Source organism: Cebidichthys violaceus, unplaced genomic scaffold (assembly GCF_023349555.1).
Source record: "Cebidichthys violaceus isolate CVI_PGR_0920_01 unplaced genomic scaffold, fCebVio1.0.p SCAF_5, whole genome shotgun sequence".
Lineage (NCBI taxonomy): Eukaryota > Metazoa > Chordata > Actinopteri > Perciformes > Stichaeidae > Cebidichthys > Cebidichthys violaceus.
In genome coordinates, this window is record NW_027176705.1 from 12,616,279 (window position 1) to 12,642,947 (window position 26,669).

At 39.0% G+C, this 26,669-nt stretch overlaps 1 protein-coding gene across 1 annotated transcript; it reads left to right on the plus strand.

Moving 5' to 3' along the window:
* The first annotated feature begins 47 nt into the window (after window positions 1-47).
* kif18a (kinesin family member 18A) lies at window positions 48-26,435 on the plus strand. Its single transcript, XM_068731123.1, has 18 exons — window positions 48-133; window positions 1,400-1,745; window positions 3,372-3,529; window positions 4,231-4,335; window positions 4,660-4,770; window positions 4,983-5,180; window positions 7,968-8,144; window positions 8,272-8,346; window positions 8,458-8,555; window positions 11,643-11,805; window positions 12,390-12,554; window positions 13,521-13,642; window positions 13,763-14,040; window positions 16,232-16,288; window positions 21,183-21,549; window positions 25,071-25,163; window positions 25,414-25,511; window positions 25,765-26,435. Exons 2-18 carry the CDS (start codon window positions 1,430-1,432, stop codon window positions 25,893-25,895), a joined length of 2,712 nt encoding a protein of 903 aa, XP_068587224.1. The 5' UTR covers window positions 48-133; window positions 1,400-1,429; the 3' UTR covers window positions 25,896-26,435.
* Window positions 26,436-26,669: the final 234 nt, after the last annotated feature.

Below are 26,669 nucleotides of genomic sequence, written 5' to 3' on the forward strand. Positions count from 1 at the left end.
AAAATATTGGCGCTAGTCGTGCTAGCTATGTCCAAGTTACCCTAGCGAATTTATTTTTCCAATACGAGCTACTGGTATACAATCAGAAAAAAACGGGTGACAGGAAATTAAAGATAACCGTTAATGACATAAGGTAAGAAGTAACGCTAAATTAATCGCACACGGTGAATTCCACATTAAGAAAACAATGCTAAATTACCGTTGGAAATTGTGCGAGAGCTGTTAGCTATTATAGCTGTTAGCGATTGTAGCTAGCAGGCATTAGCATACCCGTGCCAAGTTAACGTTTTCAGGTTGGCTTTAATTCTATCGAATTTTAATGTGCTGGAATTAAAACAGTGTTGCTAACATGTAGCTGAGTAGCACTTGACCAACAGTAAAACACTATCATGACCTTTTGTGGCTTGAGAGTAACGTTAGTAATCATATCATTCATCAGGTTAACTGATAGGAAAGGTATGAATGCATTGTTATTACGCCTGTCTCAATGTACCGGGTACATGTAACGTTACGTCTTAATCCAGGTGATAATTGCCACTTAGCTACGATAACGTTCGTCCATTAGTTTCATTGTAATGTGTAGCAAGGGAGCGTGAGAATCCTTGTTATTATCTGTGCAGTGGTGCATAAAGATAATGCCAGTAATATCAGTACTTTTGCACATGTATACACTCAGTTACCAGATTATTTGGTACGCTTGGCTAAAACCAGTGTGTTTATACAACATGATTTAAAATGTTTTATCATATGCCAAACCTATTTAAAGCTATAGCAAGGAAGATGAGCCAAATATTACATCCTATTTGATATTACAAAATGTACGTCAGTATAAAGCAAAACTACAGCCTCCAAATTACCATCAATTTGAATCAAGAAATCGCTAAAACATTTTCAACAAAACTAAACGTTATGTCCTTCATTAGATTATAGTTTATTGCAGGGCTGTTGTATTAAAATGCATCTCCCAGCCCTCATACAGGACATCATGGTTTAACCAGCCTATAATAATGTTATCTTACCCTGTACTGACACAAAATGTTGAAACAATGCTCTGCACAACATGTACCAAAAGAACATTTTACAATGACACTTTGTATTCACTCTGATTTGAAAGCATATCAATTATTAACTGCAATGCCATTGAGGATAAACTCAGACAAAAATTCCAGGGAGTCTCGTGAAACTAGTTGTTAGATTAATTCAGTCTGGTAAATTTTATTCATATAGCCCATGATCACCAATCACACCTTCTATCCTCTGACCCTCAAAGTGCTGTCTTCTGTCCATTTCCACTGTTTCTATTTTTATGATTATCTGAGCATATTGGTAAAAATGACACTGATGATTTTGATTTGGAATGTGGAGAATATAGTTAACCTTTTTGTTTCTTATTTTGCAGAAACACTTCAATCGCTGCAGAAGGACCAAAATGGCGAGTGACGTGTGCAGCCACGTAAAGGTGGTTGTTCGAGTGAGGCCAGTTAGCGAAAGGGAGAAGCGTGAAAACTGTCGAAATGTGGTCCAGGTTGTTGACAACCACATGCTAATATTTGACCCCAAGGAAGAGGATACATCATGTTTTGGGTCACAAAGAGGACGAAACAGAAATGTCAACAAGAAGGCTAACAAAGACCTTAAGTTTGTTTTTGACCATGTTTTTGGTGAGAACTCGACGCAAGTTGACATCTTTGAGAGCACCACTAAAGGAGTGTTGGACGGTGTGATGAATGGATTTAACTGCACAGGTAACAAATTCATATGTAAAAGATGTATAGGAACAGATAGCGTGTTGGTCTACAGAAAGGAGAGATTAAGTGCCACTTTACATTATCTATTTATTGCTAAATACTCCTTTCGAGAGGCTGAGTACTGACTATATACAACCACTGCTCTGCCTGACTATTGTGGATGTGGTTCTATAAATGGTGTTATGGATATGGCTATAGTAGCTATATTGTGACTACACTTCACTGTTTCTATTAACATTACCCAAGAAAGCATTAAGGCACACAGGGTTTTGAGCCTGCGCTGCTTCTATCAGATATGACTGATGTGTTCCCAATAAACCACAGGAGTTCAAGAATACAGTAGCTCACGTAATGCAAAAGTTAAAGCAAGGGAACATATAATTCATTGTAAGGTATTGTGAGTTAAATCAAAAGTACTTAATGGAAAAAAAGTCCCTCCCTGACCCATCGGGGGCTCTGTAATAAAATGAGCTAATCTGCCTTGGCAGTAAACTTTTTGGATTTTTGACTGCCTCTCTTCAACCCCAGCATGACCAAATACTGAAGTTCAAATGCAGTTATGAGCCACACCAGTACCAAGTAAGAGCCGTGTTTTTACTCAACGTGGCTCGCTGACTCATGCTCCTGTATCATTAATTGAAACTGCTGGCTGCTGTTAATTTACTTTGTCTGCTCCAAGGTTCACTTGCTGGTCACTAGCTCACAACAGTGTGCAGTACCCGTGTTTTAAATCAGCACAAATGGGACATTTTGACAGCTAGTGTACCCGCTGTAAACAGGACCCGAAACAAATATGGCTTTAGAGAGTCATCATTGGTCCATTGAAAGATGCCTAGAGCAGTGAAATCTCTTGATCCTGCTGAACAATATTCACTCTGTTGGCTGTTTATTAGGTACACCTAGCTACAACTAATGTAGTCTAATACAGCAGTCCTGCAGTGAATCCTCCTGTCATGAATGTTATAATGCTCCGTTTCTGTTGAAGAGCTCTTGATTCAAATTGACCATCATTTTGTAGGTTGTAGTTGGTGGTGCTGTTGAACTTATACAGAAAGGTGTTTCTGTTATTAAGCCTAACCTCATTGATATTTATGAGGTGGATATAATAATAGAAGCACCTTTCCGTGTACCGCAATACAATTCAACGGTACCACAAACTACAGCTTCCAGAATGATCGGTCGAAGCAACTCCTCTCTAAAACAGTTTCAACAAAAACGAAGTATTCTAACCCTCATGAAGGTAGCATTTATTGTAAGATGTGTGTATTACACTGCATTAACTGGCAACTGAGTTTATACTGGATGCAGAACGCTAACGAGTTCAAAGCCTGTCTTTTAGTTGGTGTTGTGACAGTATTACGTACTGTTAGCCCACTTTTAAATGTTGGCTGATTAGAACATCATTTTGAATCAGTTGCAGGGTCACCTCACTCAGGCTTTTCACAATAAGCATAGCTCTGCTGGGCTTTATTTTTTAGATATAATATGTTTGACTTACATTTTTCACATTACAATTTGTGGATCCGCTCCATCCAAAGTAAGTTTGATGTTATAGTTGTTGCGATGAGCTTTTGTTTCTTATATAAATGTTTTACTTTATTTAAATTTGTCTTTCAATTGCAGTGTTTGCCTACGGTGCTACTGGAGCAGGCAAGACGCATACTATGTTAGGCTCACCAAATGAGCCTGGGGTCATGTACCGCACCATGACAGAGCTGTTCAAACGCATGGATGAGGCCAAGGAGGAGAAAGAGTTTGCTGTTGCTTTCTCATATCTTGAGGTGAATATTTGTTTGTTTTGTTCTTTTTCTTCTTTGTATCAATGCAGAACCTGTTCTTATTTTGTGTCAAAGGGATTCTCAGACTTAGACTCCTTTCCCTTACAAAGCCTTACATCACCCACAAAATGACCATTTGTGTTTCTATTTCTCACCCCATGTTACCTTCAATTCTTTTAGAATTTCAGAACTTTTCGTTGTTTATCTCGCATGCCTCCACGTTGAACGAAGATGAATTGAAGTACCTTTATATTTAAAAAACTTCTGCATAAACAATCTCATGTGCAAGTCCAGGCGAGTCAGAAATGTTTCATATAATAAGGTTTTAGGGTAAATGCATGTGTTTGGAAAGTACTGAGCATTCAACTGGATAAGTTAAACTTATAATGCGCGACTTGTGAGAGAGTTTGTCAACAGCTTTTTTATATAGTTTTGCTGTTGTTAAAAGCGGATCCTATTTACTTTAATGCATCAAGATTTTTCTCAGTTTTTTCATCTTCACTCACTTTGGAGGCATGCGAGAAAAACTAATTTATTCTAAAAGAATTGAAGGCAACACTTGGTGAGTAATTGATATTCAAATGGTCATTTTGTGGGTGATGTACGCCTTTAACCAAATCATACATTTCTGTCTTGACTGACCTCTTGGGATGGTTTTGATGGGATTGCAGCTGTTTGCAGTTATATTTGTTGTTTCTTTACAGGTTTACAATGAACAAATCAGAGACTTGTTGGCTAATGTCGGCCCTCTTGCAGTCAGAGAGGACGGCTCTAAAGGAGTGGTTGTTCAGGGCCTCTCGCTGCATCAGGTCAGTAGCAGCAAATGTATCATACATACTCCCCCGTGGTATCATAGTGTTTATTAAAGGTAAATACTGGTGTCATTGCAAAGTCTATTTATTAAAACCCATTAAGGATTCCCTCAGTTGCTTTTGCAATACATAATGTCATGTTTCTAATTAGAAAATCATATTTTTCAAGTCTGTAGAGTTTGTACAAAAGTAGATGACAAGAAATGTCATGTTCTATTTAATGTTGGGCATCCTCATGGTTCTGTAGCTGTGGGGATTCCAAATGGGGCCCTTTACTGGGTCACACTACATCTATGTATTTTCTTTGTTTTTCCTATACAGCCCAAATCTGCAGAGCACATTCTTCAGGCTTTGGATTCTGGCAATCGCAACCGGACACAGCACCCCACTGACATGAATGCCACCTCTTCCCGGTCCCATGCTGTATTTCAGGTATTTCAGTCCAGTGTTGTTGAACTCCCAAGGCACAATTAGGCTGTAGCATGATGTCAAAATGTAGAATAAGATAATAAAAGTACAATAACGAGCAAAAGAAGAAACATAAATACAAAAGCTGAACTAAACTTTTCTGACTTTATCTAACATTGCGCCACCGTTTGTTTCTTGATGGTCTTGAATTCAACGTTTTGTATTATTTTCTTCAGATATATTTAAGACAGCAGGACAAAACCGCCAGCCTCAATCCTAATGTCTGCGTTGCCAAGATGAGCCTGATTGATCTGGCCGGCTCAGAGAGAGCCAGCGCCACCAACGCCAAAGGTGCACGTCTGCGGGAAGGTGCTAACATCAATCGCTCACTTCTTGCCCTGGGAAACGTTATCAATGCACTTGCTGACCCAAAGGTGAGTTCATATTACCCTGCATACAGTCTAGATAACATACATAGTGTTGCAAAAATAATGTGGTCTCTTTTTTTAATATATGAGTGTTTAACATTTTCGGTTTGCTGGGACCCGTCTGTCAGATGTCTCAGTGCAGCTGGAGGTTAAGATTAGTGATCTGTTCACAAAGGCGTTAACATTCAAACAGTGTTGTGTGCCTGGTTTCCTAACGCTTTTGGATGCACAGAAGACACCTCCTGGTTAGCGAAGACAGCTGTGCACAGCAGCATCTGTCAGACAGTCGAAACTGAACAAAGTGTTTGGTTAGCTTGGTAACAAAAGACACGCTACTTTGTGAATCACTGCCTAACAAAAGTTAGAATAATGATTTGTTTAAAAACTTTTGAAATAATGTTACACAGTGCTTTACAAATCACGTAAAGTCGAGCAAGATTCTACAGTTTAAACCAATAAAGGTATTCAAATGCATTAAACAAATGAATTACTTTCCAGACTTCAAAAGAAAATTGCAAAGACACAGTCTGTTTGCTGATATATAGTTTAGTTACAGCTGAATTTTAGATTCAGTGTCTATTGATAAATTGTATATTCTGGTTGTGGCGTTACTAGCTATTCATTCTATCACCAACTTCAGACGTTGATTCCACGTTTACAGACAATCTGACAAAGACTGTCACAGTCGCGACACATTTAAAAATATATTGCATATAGATTTGTACAGACAGTGCACAACTACAGTGAATGTTTTGTATTTAGTACTGTTTTTATGCTTGTATATGGTCAGCAAATCATCTGTGAAATTTTGCATTATCTTTATATTATTATGGTTATATGAAGTTAAGCACAAGCCTCCATATAAAAAACGCAGAGCCTAGGAAGTGGCAAGTCAACTGAGTATTTGGGTATTATTTCATTCCAGTTGCATACATTAACCTGCTAAGCAGTCTTCTCATTTTACACACCAGTCTCGAGGGATGAGGCACAAGCAGGCCACATGCATTCAGGAAGTGCTGTGCAAATGTACCGCGTCCATGTTGAAATGTGATCCTTCTTCAACAGGTTACTTAATTCTTGTGTTAGAAACTGTGTCCAGTGAGTATTATACCCTGATCACCCTCCTTGGGTGTTGCCGTCATGGACATAGTTTGATCTGGTCCACTTACAATGCCCACCACAAATCCCCTCTCCTTCCCCACGATTATTGGCGCTGCAGTGTTTACTGTTGGCAGACAAGGAATTCATGTTGTGGCCATTGTTTACAGGGAAAGAATGTCTCCACTTGTGTCTGGGCTGACATGCCATTCGTTTGAGTGAAGAAGAATGTCCGCTACTTCTGTTTGGGCTGTTCAGTATGTCATCCTCATGCTATGCTGCACAGAGGTTTTTCTTGTAAGTTGTTTGCCGTAGGCGATGTCCAAAGCAATGCTGACACATTTGACGCTGCATCCTTTCTCTCCATCTTGGCCATCCATCCACACAAGGCCAGTGTTTCCCGCCAACAAAAAAGGGGCTTTCTAAAAAATTATGTCCAAAATGGATACATTTTCAGACATCAGCATCCTTGCAGTATTGTTAAAGCCACAGTTGGTAACTTTAATAAAAACAACTTTCTGTCATTTTTGCTCTGACTGTCACAATATCCTACAGTAGTACATGAGACAGATTATCTGTGAAACTATCTATGGAATTACTCTTAACCTTGGTTAAGAAGTAGCATTTACAGCCTGTGTTCAGATTACTGTGTGCTCTTGCAGTTGTTTGACACCGGTAACAGAAAGACATTGGAACTTGAATTTTGTATTATGTGGTCTGTTATGATGACAAACAATGTGAGTGATCCTGGAGAGTAGAAGGTGAAGGAACAAAGCAGCACATTGTATGCATCACCAGACATAGCCTCTTGTCACTGGGTTCCTTTTGAAGCCAGCACTTGTTTTTCACGCTTGTTTTACACCTCCCATTCACACTAGTGCCGCTCCCTCCATTCACCTGTAATTTTACATTGAACCTGTGACAGATTCAACATGATTGACCAAACTAATGGAGTTAAACAATGAAGTTAACTTTTAGATACCTACTTTGCTGAAAGAATGAGTTTGGATGCCTGCTCTTATGTTCTTATAAAAAAGGACATTTTCCAAATTGGCACGGCTACCCTGAAACTCCCTGGACCTGACATGAACTATAACTAAGGTCTTTCAATCCAGATGTAGGCTTCGTGTTTTTCCAGGGACAAGTGCAGGCACAGCTGCTAACCCCAAAAGAGATTATTTTACACTCCTTTGTTACTTAACTTTAATGTGACTTTCTGCAATCCCAGTACCCACGAGATTGTGACTCACCTAAGCAGCTGTAGTCTATCTAATGCCATTATTAAAGAGTGAGCTGTGTTCACAGACCAGCTGCAGAAAGACTCCAGACCAGTGCCGTGGATGGCTGTTCCTCGTTTTAACCCTAAAATGAACACTCCATAGTGAATTTTGCTACCCGTTAGGTTTATTGGTCCCCACCAAACAGTGTAATATGACTAAGCTTCTCTTGTTGAGCTTGTCCAGATGGAGAATGCATATTAAGGCGCACCCCACATTTGTGTGTCATGGTTGACTGAACTGAATTGAAATCACCAATCCTGTTGTTGTTCATTTCAAACTTTCATTTGATATATAAGTAAACTCAATAGATTTTGATTTTCTGAGCTGCTTATTTGTGTACACCTGTGTAAACCCAAACAGCAAAAAATGGTCTTACTTCTTTAGGTTAATGTTATGTTTTTCTTGTTTCTTTTAGAGCAAGAAAACTCATATACCGTACAGGGACAGCAAGCTGACGCGGCTGCTTAAAGACTCCTTGGGGGGCAACTGCAGGACGGTTATGATTGCCAATATTAGCCCCTCGTCCCAGTCATACGATGACATCCACAACACACTGAAGTATGCCAACAGGGCCAAGGAGATTAAGTCCTCGGTTAGTATTAAAGTTATTATGTTGTTTTAAAAGTGTCAATTGTTATATAACTAATGTGATACTAGAGCTTTAGATGTATGAATTCCTCTTTAATCGTTACATTTTTCTCTCTTCCCTTAACTTTCAGCTGAAAAGTAATGTTGTAAGCCTGGACAGCCACATTGGCCAGTATGCAGTGATATGTGAGAAGCAACGGCAAGAGGTACTATGAAACAACAACACTTTCCTTGAAGAAAAAACAGAAAATCTCATTTGAACAGTCGCCCTAATCAGTGGTTCAATTCTGACTATTTCAATGTTCTGTTCTCTAAAGATTCTACAACTGAAGAAAAAACTGACGGAATATGAGAAGAACACGGTGCATGGAGCTTCTGACATGGTCTCATCTCAGAAACAGGCAGAGTTCAAAGGGTAAGCGTGTAAATAATTGTCATTCAGATTGTGACCCGAGACATATCGGAGGTTGTTTCTTTATGTGTAATTAACTCTGTTATTGTAGACATTGTAATTGGAATACACACACTGATTGCAGGCAGTGTAAGATGAAATTAGCCACGATGGACGAGGTCGTACAATCAAATATGCTATTCCAATTGACTTGTATTTTTTTATGTCATTTATGATACAATCAATATTCCAAACATACATTTTATCATCATTGAGCCTTCTATTGTATTGCCTCAGCAAGTCCCTATAGCAAGAATATGAGTTAACAGTTGCTTACTTACAGTTGCTCTTCTCCAATCTCTGACTTTTGTCACTCCCCTAAAACAACTCCTCCTAGCAGAGTGTAGTGACTTCAGGCTTGGAGGTGCGAGATGCTCTCTGCACCTACAAATATTTACGGTGACCTATAATGTTCTGTATGATAAATTGATAATTATGGAGAGAAACTAAAACACTGTTGTCGCTGGAAATTATTTGGTTGTGCTTGGATAGCCTGCCTTTACTTTTATAAACAAAATCCCAAAGTTCAAATGTAGTTTTCAACCAGGAGCAGTACTGTCAAGGTGAGGTGCACCAGCAAAATGTTGCTAAAATAGAAGCAAAGCAACTTTTTCTTACCCAGAGCGACTCTACACTCTTTGATCGGTAACTCACAGTGTCGGTGTGGATATCATTATTTGAAAATGCCAGCTGCTGTTTATTTATTTGCTTGCGCTGCCTTGCGCACACACTCTCAACACAATGTATTAGTGGTGTTTTTAACAGCTGACCTACCCAGAGTGCATTGAAAACAAAGTTTTCAGAATTGGTGATCCAATGTGACTTCTGCTAAACAACCTGTTTGTCTTACTTCTATGAAATGCTATGCCACGAAATGGCCACTTAAACCTCCTGGAAAACAGTGCATCTTCATAACAATCGAATGCCCCTCTTTCAAAGGGAACTAATACTGTTTCATGGAGAGACCCTCAGAGACAGAGAAAGATTTCTTTCTTCTTATTTTTTATAATGTGTTTTAGTTTTATTGTTTTGGGATTAAAACTGCAGTGCCGTACAAGCACCTGAGTAAGAATTTGAGCTCTGCAACATACCAATATTTTTATACAGTAAGACTTTTTTACACAGCCACCCCTAACCTACACTGCATAGAGCAGCCAGATACTACAAAATATGACAAAAAGTGTGTCTGTAATTAATACAGTTTTAAAGACAAATTCATGGTAAAGAAAGCATTATTCTATTTTTAAATTAAAAACTAATTTGTGTTATGTAAATTGCTGATATTTCTATGCTTACATGTTATTAGTCTTTCATTAAAACAGGGTGACCCATTTAAAAACATTATATAGGACTGAGTACTGCTGGTCTTCAATCTAGCTATTTAGTCATTTCACTTCTTGGATTAAAAAACAGCTCAAGGCTCAAGATTGAAAAACTCTGTCATTTACAGTTTTAATATTTGGGAGGGCGTCTTAAAGCATCTTAATTTCCTTGTTATATCTGCCACAAACATACAGTTGGTACCTCTGTGTATACAAGAATACTAGTGTTTTATACAGCTTCTACAATCAACATTAGTTTAACTATCTTTTGTTTAAATGTGGAGTTTTAATTTGATAGGGACAGCTGTGCAGAACATGTATTTTAATTCAAATAATTTATACACAATTGATTTCTTTTACATAAATCAGATTAACCACATCCCATCGATTCATCTTTAAGGCACACAGTGGCATCTGTTGGGGTATTTGGGGTGGGGGCGGGGGACATGGAAAAGCTGAATGAGTCTCACTCCCACACATTTCATTCACTGGCATCAGAATTCACAACTCGCACAGTGAGAGGCTCTGAATAGAGGCTGCACGCTTCTCACGCTATTAAAAATTCAGCAGTCTAGCAAGGCCACGACGTCTCCTACGTCACCGGAGTTACATTGAAGAGTGCAGTCACATTTCAGCGACAGCTCTCCAGTCTTATTTACCTGCATGCCTCTCCTGTCTCTCCTACTGCTTTAACTCAACCAGACAGCCACATGCATCCAATCTTGATATCACCGCAACTCTGCTCCAAGAATACATATATACATCATATAGCTAAGAATATCTTTCTGGCTCAGTATGAACAGAACTGGCATGTAGTTGAAGCTCCCGATTATATGAAACGGTTAACAGCATCATGGAGAATACTTGTATTAGTCATGTAAGCATTTGATGAAATAAAATGGTGTTTTTTTACATTGTCATTATTAGCTGTATTACTGTATTTAAAATGGTTTTGACGTGTTTATAAAACAATTGAATATCTCATGGCCTTTAGTGGTTTGTAAGAGCTTTTGGCACAGCAATTAATATAACTTTGCTCCTTACATGTGGCACACCAGCTTCTAATCACATCTTGCTTGAATCCCTGGGATGATGGCGATGTTTTATTGGATTGGATTAAGAGGCGTTTCTAATATTCTGTCCCATGTATTTGAATCAAAGTGGACAAAAAAAACCCACCTTTCAATAAAATACAGTCCAAAACAAACAACACTACAGCCGCAGAAATGACCAGAGTTCAATGAACGCCTTACAGCTGCACAAAGACACAGTTTATCAAGGCTATTGTAATCTATTCCATAACACTACACACGTGTACCTTTTTATCTGTTTTAAGGGGTCAATTCACCAAATTGGACCAGATGAATCACAAATATATTTACATATGCGATACAGGTGTTCTCCACAAGTAACTAATGATGCTGTTAACCTTTTCATATAATCTAGAGCTTTAACTAGATGCTATTTCTGTTTACATAATATCGCATGTTCCTTGAATTGCAAAGAAGATGAGACTAGAATGACCTGTTTTTTTTTTTTTGTTGTTGTTTTAATGAAACCAATTTTTCTAAAGTTTGACAATCACTTTTCTTACATTTAAAGTTTCTAATGCCGCCCTTTTTAAGGCGAAGCTTCTTGCAATTGAACATCTCTCTCTCTCTCTCTCTCTCTCTCTCTCTCTCTCTCTCTCTCTCTCTCTCTCTCTCTCTCTCTCTCGCTCTCGCTCTAGGGTGTCAGAAGCTCTGCAGCGAATCTTCTCGGGCCGGGCCCAAATCAGGAAAGAGCAGCTGGATCTGGAGAGACAACTGAAGGAGAATGAGCTGCGCCAGCGGTACACTGAGGAGGACAACCTGCAGGTCCAATGTTTCTGTGCCAAGGAAAAGACTGAGAAGGTAGCTGATGCTTACGCTGCTATCCACAGAGTCCATCATCCCCGCAGAAAATCAGCTGCTGAGTCATCGTTTCACTTCTCTGTTCTCTATAGTTGTCTTGGCCTCTCATTTACACCACTACAAGACAGGGTCACTGCTCCCCAGCTCCTGGCTCCTCTTTGCCATTTGAGCCCCGGTGTTAGTCCCAGCTGTAAATGCCATTGAGTATAAAAAGTGAATTATTAGTACCAAAACTTTGCAGAATTGTTCACTGTCATCCAATACAAACGAAACTGTGGGAGCATTTACCAGAGAGTGTGAATGAATCATCGGTCTGCATTTAAAAAATGATTTAAAAAAAGTTACAGTAGTTGTAAGTTTCAAGAAATTGATTCACATTAACTTCTCAAACAATGAACAACAAATGCTTAATATTTTTAGATTCATTAATATTGCTCGACTGGATCTTGGTGACATATTGTTGTTAGTGGCTATAATTATTATTTAGACCACACAGTTAATACTGTGTTTTACTAATGCTAGCACAAACAATGACGATTCATGATTTCACCTAAATGACTTGTTGTTGTTGTCACGTTTGATAGGCTACTTGTAAGCACGAGCGGAAGATTGCCAGCTTACGCACTCGGCAGCAACACATTCTCAAACGTTTGAAAGAGACAGAAACACGTTTCCTGGACAATGACGGCTTGCTTCATCGTGTAGAGAATGAGATTAAGCTGCTGAAGTCGAATGATCAGACCTCAGAGGTAAGTAAAACTAATTGACTCTCACATTTACTGGTGCTGAAAAACAGCTGACTGATTGACTGGCAAATATGCGTTTTGTTGGGACTAAAGCATATTGACATTTCACACTTGTTTTGTTTAAACAAATAGAATTGCTTAAATGTTAAGTGTAATCTATATCTTTTGATTATAACACACTGTAACCACAGTGCTTCTCACCACGTTTATATGAATTCCAACCACACTTGACATCGCTGATGGAGTGCATGAATTTTTGTCAGACTTAGATCAACAATAGATCGGTAGAGGCAAACGGCGAGTAACTATAATGACATAACTTGCGGACAGGATCAAATATTTTGAGTTAATGTAAAAAGACAAACGAGCATGATTGGACATAAAGACAAACTTCACAATGTGGGTTACATCCTTAAAAACTCATTGCTTGGTGTTTTTTGTTTGTTTATTTTGGAAGGTAGGCTGTGTCTCTACTGGTGTCGTGACTGTCTTTGTTTTCTTCCCATCTGTTCTCCTAGTAATTAGAACCGTGCTCATTTTATTTCTCCGGCTCACTCGTGGATCACTGAAGAGAATAAATCAATACCCTTTACTCATCCCTCACACAGCAGCCAGTTACCTAAAACCATGCCCATGTTATTTTTTTCTTCTTTATCCTTTCTTCCAGGAACTGACCCAGAACTATGACGCACCCACCGGTCAAATGTTCTCTCTGCTGTTGTTTCGTAGTTTCTTTACGTCAGAGTTCTTTCCTTTTTTCCCCTCCTCTCCCTCACCCTGAGCAGTTAGCTTTTCTGATGAAACATGGATGAAAACAGAACTTTGCATCTTCTCTCCATCTTGACCTCTAACCACCTATTGTTTCTTTTAATTCTGCCCACCAGAGTGCTAATTCAATATGCTGCTATGTTAGAATGCTTATTGCCTCATCGTTTATGCCCTCTGAACTAATTTATCCGTGTTGTTCAGGTTTTAGATAAGAGTCTACATTGCCACAGACTGGAGCTGCAGGTTAATGACCTCAAACAACATATCAAGCAGATGGTCGAGCTAACCGCCCTGCAGGATCAGGAGAACAAGCGTATGCAGAAGTAGGTTGACAATACTAGGAACCAATTCAGTGTAGCTGAAGATACTGCACTTCATCTCACTAACTCGTGTTTATTTTCCTGGAAGAAATATCTCAATAATATTTTTCCATTGCATTTCAGAATGGTGAACATCTTGTTGCCAGCTTATAGTCGGCACTACTCTGCGTTGCGGGAGGCTGGACGGGTCACAGCCGCAGACGAGATGGAGAACCATGAGCTAGAGCACCTTGTGTTGAGGGAGCGAGGCGTGGTCTGGGCCGACCAGGAAGGGGTGGGGCAGCAGCTGAAAGGTGTGGGGATCGGAGAGGGGTCGCAGGAGACGAATGAGGTGGACCGCAGCGAGTTGGCACCTGTCCTGTTTTTCTCACATCTGCTGTACCACCAGAGTAGCCCCTGCAGTAAGTCGTCATTCTCTTACCATTCATTCTTCTGTTGTTCATTGAGCACACTTTTACATGGATTCAATTTAAAATTACAAAACTAGTGAAGGTTGGAAAATATGGTAGAGCAAATTATGAGTATTTACATTATCAATTAATATGGCAATTATGAGTTTAGATTAATCCATGAGTTGGTTAGTCTAGAAAGTATAAAAAAGTGAAAAATGCCCATCACACAGTCCCAGCACTCAAAACTCAAAGTATTACATTTATAATGATCTCTTAAAAAAAAAGAGAAAAACAATACATCCTCACATTTTAGAACCAGTGTTTGGCATTTTCCTTGATAAATGTATTCAAAAATGTAATTGTCTGTTCATTTTCTCTTGATCAATTAATCCACTAATTATTTCACTATTAAAATGTTCTGCCATACAGCCTGAATGGGAAGATGCCATTTTTACTTTATGAAGACATAAAGACCTCACTGCAAAATGCTTGAAAATACAAAAACATCAGATGTTGCAGTAGTTGGTGATTGCTTATAATGAAGACAACTACTTGGAGAATGTCCATTGAATGTTATGTTAACAGAAACTGAGATAATGCACCACAGCTCCAACGTAAATTAACTGAGAATAGTCCAAAATATATCAAACAGGCCATTTATCCCTCTGACATGCAGAATCTCAGCAGATACTTATTTATGTAAATATGTTTACTTGAAGTTAAATTTGGGCTTGATCAGGGTTCCCACACGGACTGAAAAAACAATTTTCCAGTCATGGATAAAAAATAGAAAAATTACAGAAAAAGTCAAATGGAATGGAAAGTTATTTCAACATTTTCCTTTAGCTGAAAGCAAACTGCAACGCAATCAATCAAAGCTCGACAAAACGGATTCCATTGCCATCTGAAAGGGCTACGTTATATTCAGGATCGTGTAACGTTCAGATGGACGAGACTATTTTGAATAGTCTGCTCCCAGTTAGGTTGTGGCAAACGCTCTGAACACCGCCCCACCCCACAGCGTCACGTCCCACGGTAGCACATGCAGGTTACAACTGAAACTTCAAACGCACATGAATAGTATCCCGTTGAGCACAGGCTGCTTTTCTTTAAGACAATAATGATATAATAGTAGCAAAAACTATTTTGCACATAGTTAAAATGAAAAGGTGCATCCTTCCAGGCAACATCTACAGTGGAAACAGCTGTGTGAGTCATTCTGCTATGATTTAGATTTGTTTTTTCATTTGATGATTCTGAAAAGTGACAGGCCTAAAATGTAAGATTAGAAACACAGGTGACACCTAGATGGAAGAAAGTGTTAGATATATTAGTCAGGTGTCCTGTAAGGTAGTTCAATGAGGCCCATATTACACCATCCCTGTTTTAACAGTCATCTCAGTATGACCTAGCAGCTGCTGCACCAGGCCCTCATGACATATAAGACATGACAGACAGTGGAGAATGAGCCAACGCTGGCTCACAACAATCAATTACTATGATAATGTCTATCATTTGTGAGACATTAAACTCTGCACCTGTCCCTCAGTTCCACTGCTGGCACGATTCAAATTGTAATACATTCAGTACTTCTTTGAAACTGTCTTTTTGGAATTCCAACTAAACTTATTGTCAGTAGAACAAAGAATGACATGTCCTGAATAAAGATATTAGTGTCGGCCTCCTGTGGATCATGGAATGAAGTTTGAATGATTTAAAACGTGGTTGACCCAAAACACTCCAGGTTGACTTGAACTTTGGGCAATTCATTATAAATGACAGCTGTTTCTTCTGACTTCATGTCTGGGCCACATTGCACTCTGCATCATGCGTGGGATTTTGTGTGAGTTTTTCTTGAACATTGTACAATAGCCAGATTGAATCTTTTTAGAAAAACAATAGCCAGTAGACACAATGAAATGTGTGTAGTCATAGTGTTGGAAGGTGTTTCACCTTGGTAGTGCTTCATATTGTTGTCAGAAAGCAACATTTCATAACATTTTCAGTGCATTCTTTTGACTGACTTTAAAACTCCAATCCAAGAAATAAAAGTAAGCGAGCACTTTTCAGACATTTAGTAACAAAGTAACATTTTTAATTAAAGAAAACCACTTCGGGCTTGCAGGAGTTGTTGTTGTAATTGTGATGATGTGTTGATGTTGCTTCTCCTTGAACCTCTTTATGATTTTTGAATTCTCAGGTGCAGAGGGCCGTACGAAAAGAACATCACTGTGCAATGCTGCTCCATCGCCCAAAGGTAACGCTGCTCTCCTCTCTCCCCCGTCATGCTAACATACTGTAGTCATTAATCTAAAACCCCTGCATGCCTGTTAATCCCCCCTCCCCCTCAATCATTCACTTCTCTCCTTGTCAGCTTTCACTCAATCCATCACACTTGCCCAAACACACTTTTAAGAGATGATGCTACATTTTATTAAAGCGGAACACACACGCCATAAAGTTGTTTTTTAATGTGCCATATAAATGCTCAATTGTTTTGGGTTAGCCTAAATTTCCACTTGCCGTGTAGCTTTTTATTTGCCGAACATGTTTTTAGCAGTTTAAGTAAAAGTACTTGTTGGGAGTAGTAAAATAAACAATAAAAGTCAGACATGTAATATAATTTGATTTATAGCTGTGCTGCAGACATTCTGTCTTGGCCAAAACATGAATAATGAAACGATGTGAATACTCACAACCAGTTTTATAGAGGGAAAACTGTACACATGGAACCTTTTGGGAAATGTAACACAAAAACCTTTGTGAAATATTGCAGTTCAAATTGGCTGTAATGATATTTACTGCAGGTGGTCTACATTTCACTGAAAGCTATTGTGGGAAATTTAACTTTTGAAGAAAATTCTCTTGCCAGATGACCAGAGTTCCGTGAATGGAAATGAAACATGAAAGCACGAGGGAGTTTGTCACCACTGCTATTAAACCTCCTTGCAAGTTATTATAAAAAAATCTGTTTTGCCTGTCTGTCCGACCCTTCTCTCCATGTCAAGCCAGTTGCTCTATAGTTGTTTTTTCCTCCCCATTTGGTCATTCATTGTAATTTCCTCATATTTTAACTTTTTTCTTTGCCAAAACATCTATCGCCATCTTTCCACGCGTGTCAACACCTCCACACTCTAATGGTATCACTAGGGTAAGCTTAGGACATCAAAATGATATAATCTGCAACTTTCCTCATGCTAGCAACTTAAGATACCTAAAGTAACTATTAAAATGTACCTTCTGCAGTAGTTGACACAGCTGAGTAGTAATATAGCTCAATATACCGGACATTATGTCCATAATGTCTACATCATACACACAGCAGCACCTTTAAGAAGTAATGAATTATATTAACACAACATACATGCAAGCCATGCCTTTTGTAGGCTTTATCATAAGTACAATAAGTGTAATTTTTATAGCCTTTTGCATCACTATGTTCCCATAATTCCGATCATATATCTACTGTTTCAATCATAACTCTGTTCTTCTATTCTCTGGCTCACACTTTTTCTTCTTTTTTTTCTTCTTTTTTTAAAGCACCGTGTCCATCTTAATGTCAGAGCTACCACTCATGCATGTAGTATATACACACACTTATATACAATAGGTTCAGCTTCATATGTGTAGTGCTGCATTATCAGCTGTTCTATGTGGTCAATTATTGACAAAATTCAAAATGATATACATCTGAAATGACACGGATGTTTCGATGATTAATATTTTTACATAGCATCCAGACAAACTGCTCTGATCTTATCCTGATGCTGTTTGGCAGTCCCTTACTGCTTCCTCAGCTCTTAATGGGAGTCACTGCAGCATGTTATGAGAAATAGCTCCACCCTGCAGTTTGCAAAGCCAATCAAATTTCCTTGGTTTTAGAGAGGGTTGAGGTTTTGAAAGAGCATTAACTCTTTGAGCACTGCTTAATAATAGCAAATCACACAGAAGTAATCACTTGGAAGGAACAGTGTTGATTTAAAATGTGTCCACACATGCATTTATTAATAGCTTCATGATTTTTCATTCAGCTACCTCCCACTGCCTCCTTTCTGCTGTTCTTTTTATATTTCCATTCAATCCTCAACCTCTCACTTCTCGTATCTATTTTTTCCTCCTTACATTTTTGCTGTCCCTTTTGCTTCAAGCGTCCGTTAGTCTGGATTTTTCCTCCATTCTACCTTTCTTTCCCTCCTACCCTGAAATGTTTTTCTCTGTCTGTCTAGCATCTAACCCTCCCAATCCCTCTTGAGCTTCATTCATGAAAATGCAGATCCACAGCAGGGCAGGAAAAAACGTCAACAGACGTAAACTCCCCTGCTCCACCAACCAGAAAAGGCGCACTATAAAAAACAGGCAGCAGCAACCAGGCGACCCTAATTCAGCGCAGCCTCTACCAGAAATAGCAACTCATGCATGTATTAATCCCCTACAAGCCAAAAATATGTGATTGAAGGAACTCTGCTGCCATTTACTGCTAGGGACAACTCCTCTGCTACAGAAAAGGGCTATTTGTCATCATCTCCTCACTCGGTGTGCTGTCTGAGGTCTGACTCACATTTGCTAAATATTGCATTTTGATATTTGAGGTAATGTCTAAGTCAGTCATTCACCTTTGCATTTAGTGCTCTCACTTCCTTTATGTGCTGGCATTTTTCCTTTTTAGCCCCCTCCCTAGCCCCCACTACACGCCAGCAGGAAATGCCATGAGCATAATGTGATGCAGACACCGAGATTTAACCTCATTCTGCTCTGCAACTTGTGCAAGTGTTTGTTGCTGTTGTTTTTAAATGAAGCTAGACAATGTTGGTATATTTACCGTGGCAATCCTGTTTTAGTGTTTAAGATTAGTAATGCTGAATAAACCACAAGGTTCATTATAGTTGGGGTTACACATATATTTTGATTTCAACATTGATCTAAAGGTATTTAACTGTGCTAACTAGCTTGACAAACATCAGCCCTGTTGGGAATCGGCTTTCTTGCAATAATTACCACTAATTAAGGCAAATTCAACCAACCTCTATGCTATTTGTCAGTGGATTCCAAATATTGTGCACTATCTGCAAAAGTTGTCTGTCTGTCAGTACTCGACTGTTATCTCGCTACAGTATGCGTGGTTGACATCCACAGTTGGCTAAAGCTAAATCAATAACTGATCAATAAACTCATAATTCTGTTTGTCTTTTTGAACAGCAAATAGCCAGGCGCCATCCTCGCTAGCTTTTCAAATAACAAAAAGGTGCCACCTTGCAATGCAGTCTCATCTTGTAGCTTGGCTAACTTACAAAATACATGTTGATACAGCTTATACAATTTAAAAAGTAAAAACATTGAAGCCTGCTAACAGCATTGATCATGCCCTTGATTTTATGGGGGACAATTTGGTGCAGAGAGGTTAGAGTGACTGACGGGACATTTGATGTTTTAAGTAAAAAAAAAAAATAGAAACTCTAACCAAAAAAAGATTTGCTGTGTTGACTCCTAGTAATGCAGTTGGTTTACACAGAACTGCTAGCTAATATTAGCACACTGCTTAAGGGCACATTCATCAGGATTATATTGGTCCCTTGTACTCATTGCAATGCTACGTTTTAACGTCATGGGAGCAGCAAACTGAGCACCCTATAATATATGAACAAAAGAGTATGTATACATTGTTTTATTTTCAATCTACAGCAGCAGCGCCTACATTTTCTCCTTTCAAAAGTAGAGTTGAAAGAGTTCAGAGTCGTGTGTTTGAGCACCATGTTTTTCTCGGTTTGAAAAAGAACATCCAAGGCTGTTAGCAGGTAAAACCCTCGAGTTCATGTCTATTTATAAAAAGCAGTGCTTTTTTTTTTTTTTTTTTTTTTTTTTTTTGGATAATAATGCATGTCACGGCTCCATTCTGACATTGTAAAGTTTATATGTGCAAGGAGGGCACTATAATGTTTAAATGCCTTGTGCCATGCATAATATCTCCGGATCACATTCTGATGCAACTTAAGGGAATGATCCATCGCATTTCTCTGTTGGGACATTTTTTAATTTGCACTGTTTAGCCTAAGGCTGGCACTTCAGTGCTTATTACTGATTTAGTATGGGGGACGGCATCGTTTTGGGAGGGGTGCGTTTAGTGTTGCCATGCTTACTTTTTAAAGGGGTTTGATTTGCTTTCACTTTCAAAGCCCTTAGCTGTAACAATGCATTGATGTACTTCAAAGATGGCTTGTTACAGATGCTGGCGCCTGTAATGACGTCTTGAAACGATGTCAGTTGCAGAGCTGATCGTTCCCTCAGCAGGCATTTTAGTCACAAAGTAGCATGGTGACGTTGCTGCCATACCACGTCCTATGTCATGTGATGTTCTGACCAGGAAGCACAAACACACAACATTTGGACCCATAAACACTGGATGCACACATTAGTTTGCAGAGGTAATATTTTATAAAAGAAAGTGAATACGGGATACACAAAGCAGATTACTTGCGACGTTCCCCTTTCAATCTACTGTCGAGTTCTCCGTTCAATTTGATTCTCATCTGTAATGTTCAAATGTTAGTTTTTTGATATGGAACCTTATAATTCTGTTATACATATGAAACAAGTTGTGCTTAAACAGTAACTTGTTAAAGCCCCTGTAAATTCTCACATCTCAAGTATGTTTCTATAAAATGAAACATTCTCGACTAACAAAGTTAAAGTTTGTAAAAACATCAAAATCTCAATGTGGGTGTGTTTTGATCAGATTTGATTGAAGTGCCGGACTTATGCAAAGAACCCACAACTTCCATCGGGTTTTGATTCAGATATTGCTGAACCCTGACCGGTGTATGATCGTATGTGTCATGACCCCTTGTGCTTCAAACCAGCGGGAAGAGTACAGAAAAAACAGGAATAAAGAAGTCTCTAATGTGAAATAACCAAAACTGTTCTGGCGTCGGAAGAAGATGTTGTGGTTCTGTTGGACCACCTCACTAATAGTAAAAAGTTGTTTCCAGGGCCGTTACCCTGTCAAAGTGCGCAGCAGCTTTCTTTAAACTCCCTTTATGACTATGTTCTTCTTTCATAGGTTGTTAATTGGGTTGCATGGATTTAGGTGCATTGTCGGTTAGTGTGAATAAATGTTATTGCTGTTTTGTTTAATTCCTATACATTTTTGTTTTTAGGTGAAGGAAAAAAGACGGATATGAAACTGGAACCACGTCCCAGAATGCCAATTCGGAGAAATTTGTCTGCGTCACTGCCACAGCAAAGCCCCCGGACCGTTGCCAAGGCCCGAGTGTTTGAGGAGGGCATGTTCCCACTCCAGTGCACACCAGAACCTTCACAAAAGACTGCTTGCTCCTCCAGCGCCATGGATCCCAACGTGACATTTGAAGTTCTGGACAATGATGAACAAACTGCAAGTAATGCAACTATTGTAATTAGCAGTGGCAGTCCCTGTCCAGCATCAACGTCTACGGACTTCTCGGGTTCCAGCCAACTGCTCCATCCTCCCGAGGCCAATGACGGGAACCGGATTCCTACTAAAAAGTGAGAAAATATCCAAAACTTTTCTTTTGACATGAGGATGTTTGACAGTGTATATGGTAATTTAGATACACTTCACATGATTTCAGAAGATATTTTCTTTCCTCTGAAAGTCAATTAGATAACATAACAAATCAATTTTCAGGCTGGCTTGTAATGTGGGCTACAGTTCTCTTGACTCTACACATGCAGTATATTGGTTCTGTTGGCAGTCCATATGGTGAAGCCGATTAACACATTAAAGTAGTCGTAAACGAATGCATCAATACACCCACATACCGCCTACTGCACTCCTGTGGTCCCTCCAAAATGTTCTGCTACAGCAGTGCTCACTTCTCTAAACAGGAAGATTTGTAAGAAAAATGTAGGAAACAACAAAAAATACTGCTGTACCGGCAGAATCCAAAACGGATCATCACAATCGATCTGTGGACGTTCATTTTTATAAGTCAAGTGCAGAAGTAAATATGCAGCAGCTGCCATGATGTATCGAAACCATTTGTCACATTTTCTCGCCTCCTGTTCATCAAACTATTTATCTGAACATGCTTTAATCAGCAATGGAGTGACAGTCAGGGAGCGTTTTTTCGCTGCCCCCCTTGTTAACACCAGGTAGCATTATTAGCATGATTACAATTAACCTCTATGATATACATATGCCATTAATTATGTCTCAATTCTGAGACGGTTAATAGCAATCTGATCTCACACATATGTCTTTGTATTTCTCAGTTTATCTTGTACTTCTTATCTTTTTCTCACTCCTGATCACCTGGATGTCCCATGCATCAAAGGTTGATTTGATCTGATATTATGTAATGTCTTGACAAGCCATCAATAGACAATAGCCGAGCAGCTAGAGTTCTTGTCCGGACAAGAGAATAAGAGACACAAGTTTGAGTGGCAGTCCTCAAGATTTCTGTCCTGGTTCATTTAGAATTGTTGGATTGTGCTTTAGCAGTAAGGATATTTTTGCTGATACATGAGTTTCAAGTTTTTAGAATTGTGTGCACAGTTGCATTTTTTTATGTGTATATAATAGAGAAAAAACTATTGCGCAATCTTTTTTCTGGGTATGTCACCACAGACACCCAGTTTGTAATACTGCAAATATCCCAATACTTTCATCTGTTGGCTAGAGGCTCAACTACCATTGTTTTACATTATTTGGCGATAGATCATGACTTTACAGGTATTTATTTATATGAAAATCCGCCAGATTGCGTCTTTAAATGTGGGAAAATCTTTGGAAGATCTGTTTTGAAGCTTTTAACAAGAATATCAAACACAAACAATGAATGTCATTAACTCTCTCTTGTTAAGTTTAAAACGTCGGGGACATCCCCTCTTCTTTTTATTGGTGTTTCTAACGAAATTGGTACAGATGAAAAAAACACTCCTTATGTCACCCATGCTTATCTTGTTAAAATGTGTTAACTTAAAAAAAAAAGAAGCATGATAATTCAAAGTCTGTCGAGCGTTCATGCCTTTTTAAACCCGGACAGTTCTTGTACCACACATTATGAATTAATCATTACTCCCCGAAAGCATAAATTATCAAATTTTTAAGCAAGCCTAGTTGCAGTAAACAGAAAATTGCATTAAGAAAAAAAGTCTTTATAAAAACAGTCATGGGTTCAGAGGGAACGAACAGCTCCATAAAATGTTTAAAAACAATCTGAAACATGTCCCCCTGGCTGCCCACTGAAAGTTTCATGGCAATTGAAGGATTCTTTGTAAAAGACGCAACTAAACCATTCAGAAGTGATAAATCCCCCAAACCTTATTCAAAACAAGACAAAGACTGGAGTGCAAACAGTCTACAAATTCTCACCAGCCGCAAGTTTCCAGACTGGAACATTGGACCAAGAGGCTTAAGTCAGCTAAGAAGTGGGCAAACAGAATAGGAAACATTTTGAGCCACAGCATCAGACAGGGTTTGTGTCAGTGAATAATGCTCCAAGCAGATGAGCCCCCACATCAACACATTAACCGTGTATTAGTTTATGTTACTAACAAGCCTAAAAATCTAAATGCATCACCTCAATCAAGGAAATAGCAGTTGCTTGGCAACATTTGTGCTGCCCCGCAATCCTACTATATCAAGAGGAGTTGTTTTTCCGCTCCTACTAAAGATCGGGGCTAATTCAGACTTCATGAGAGCACTTAGCACTTGGCTACTAAGTTGTCCTGCAACAGACAGGTCAAATCTCAAAGGAAAACTATTCCATTTGGTTAGCAAGAAAAAGCTTTACCTTTTTTGTAAATATTTGTCGGTACAGTTCTAACTGCGTGAACGATGAAGGCAAATTTAGGAAACTTTGTGCATTAGTTCTTCTCTGGCAACGGTACATAAGGGATTTCTGAGTGGCCGTTCTCTGGGCTGGGTTCATGCAAGGTTTAGTGGACAGGGACACTAGAGGGAGAAAAAGTTTTACATTCATTCTCATTTATTTGGCCAACCACCTCTTTCAAGACAAGTAAAAGCTTCAGAACGTACGAGTGGGATATTTACGCTTTGACGTATTTTATGTTGTAGGAAAAAGAAACGTTTAAATCTCTTAAGCTTGTGTTAACCAGAGACCTTATTTCAGGTGTATCGCCAAAAAACTGTTATTAATTCAGACGAGGGAACCGGAAGTGCAGAAATGCGAACTCATTTCCGTGTTTTAGGGTTCATTCCTGCAGCTCCTCTATACATCCATGGTTCGTGTGTGTTTTGATGGATTATTTATTAGATTGAATCCAAAGTGGCAGAAACGGAAAAACGCCTCGTCCTCCCCGCCTCTGTGATGCTACTTCGCAGGGAGTAGAGCGTGCGGCAGAGACCCCCCCCCCCCCCCCCCCCAGTTAGCAGTTAGCTCAAATTCAGCCAGGGCAAACTCCAGCTCCGGGGGCGTGGGAGTTGCACAAAGATGCCTAACGTGAGCTATAGGCGGATGCAGAGAGCAGTGTTATCGGCTCTCAGAGCTTCCGCAGTTTGGTTGAATTTTGAGTATTCAGTGATTGATGGCTGTAGATTTATTTACATTGTATGGACCCAGTAGTAGAGTGGAAATGCTGCCCCCGGCATGTGGCCCGGTATTAAACACCTTTTAAACCTCACATCGGCATGTACGGACCTGCTAGGGGATTTTGAGCCGCAAACTGATTACATGGGGTTAAAAGATGTCAAATATACTGGATCTTCTGTTGTATTTGTGATGTGATCTTGTATTTATCAAAACTAAAACAGGAACTCGCAACATTCATCTCCACATTTTGTAACTGCAGGTGCCATGAGAAAAGAAAATGCCGCAAATTTATCTGACAGACCACAACATTTGCATATCCCAATTCCTGAATGCAAGTGCATTAAAACAAAACATCAAATATCAAAAGTTAAGATTTGTGTACACATCGCTTTTGCAATACAACACAAGCAAAATGATATGTTAAAAGCTGTAATGATTTTGAATACAAAGGGAAATGTTCCTTATGTGAAGTCCAAAGATGTGATAATAACGTGAACCTCTGCTCTGTAGACAACCGATCTCATCTGTACCAGACTTGAGACGAACCCACCGGACCTACATGGACATGACGTCTGCTGCGCAAGGGAAGCGTAGAGTTAACTGGTAATGAGCCTCTGCCTTTTCCCTCCTATATTCATGTCATTTTGTACCAGCAGCGGATTAAACACTCTGCTTCAACATATGTATAATTGCTTGCAGCCGGACTAAAGGTGGTCAAACTGTCCCCAAAATAACTAAATTCATAGCCAGTTCTGAGTAGTATTATTATTATTATTATGAAGGAATCCAGTTGTTAATGTTGTGACTGGTTACTTTTTATAATTGTCCCTGTCTATTTTATTCACTGTACCAGCATCCAGGAAGAGTTAACGCAGAGTGTCTCTGCACCAAAGCGCATAAAGAAGGACCCCTCAGTGGTCCGCAGGCCTCTCAGAGTGTGTCGTTTTGCTGGTAAGTGACAACACCGACAAACGCAGCTAAAAGAAACGGACCGGATATTTTGCAATGTTCATTCTAACAAACCCGAATGTGATTTGTTTTTTTTCACTGTGGTGAGTTGCAACCAGAAATATTTTGTCTCTCACGACTCCAAACTGTTTCTGCGTTATGATTGGATCAGAGTGGTATTTTTTAATTGTTTCACTTTGTGTAGTTGTGTTCATTCTTGCTACTAATCCTTGCTTACTTTGGTGTCTGTGCCCAGGTTCAGAGGAGAACAAGCCTCGGAGAGTTGTGAGGAGCGTTTCTGAAGGGAATCTTCTTGACCCTCAGAAATCCAAGTCCTTTTTTTATAAAACGTCCCAACAGTTAAAACGAGTGGCCAAACGAATGTAAAGCAACATTGTGTTTGAATCGCATCGTTTTGCTTTTATGAACACCCTTTTCTAACCGCAGTGATCTTTTCAAAATGTTTTCTCAAAACCTAAAATACAGTGTTCCATTGTGTAGGTTTCTCCAACAGAAATGAAAATGTAATGAGACGAAATGTAATATAAGTTGCACTATTTAGTTTTTGTCTTCGATTTAGCATCACACTGCAGTGAAATTTTACTTGACTTGTACATAAACATTGTTTAGGACATCTGTATAGATTATAGACGAAGGATCATATCTTCATCATCATTTCTAAGCCTTCCTTTAGAGTTGAACATGTATATTGAAACACATGTTCACACTAACATGTACTGTGGATGTTTTGTGGTTTACACACGTATTTTCCACTACTATATATATATGATGGGTTATACATTACCTCAAATGGACGTATGGCTGCAAAAAAAACTGAAACTGCTCTACACTGAGCTGTTTGTATTTTTTATCCTTTTTTTAATCCTGTACAGTTAGTAACATGGAGTAATAGATATTTCATAATAAAAGTCCTTGTAACAGAATCTGTGGCTGTTTTTCAGTAAATCCCTTTCCAAAATGTAATATCTGCTTTTTTGTGCTATTGATGTTGAGTCTGACTGGGGTTTTCAATGAAGCTTGGGTTACAAGATGTTCTGACGATAGATAAGTGACGTAGGCCGGGCTCAGAAAAGATGAGAAACACAATGGCAAGAAAAATTTAACTGACCCGGGAGTGACTCACAGCATAACTTGCAAAGA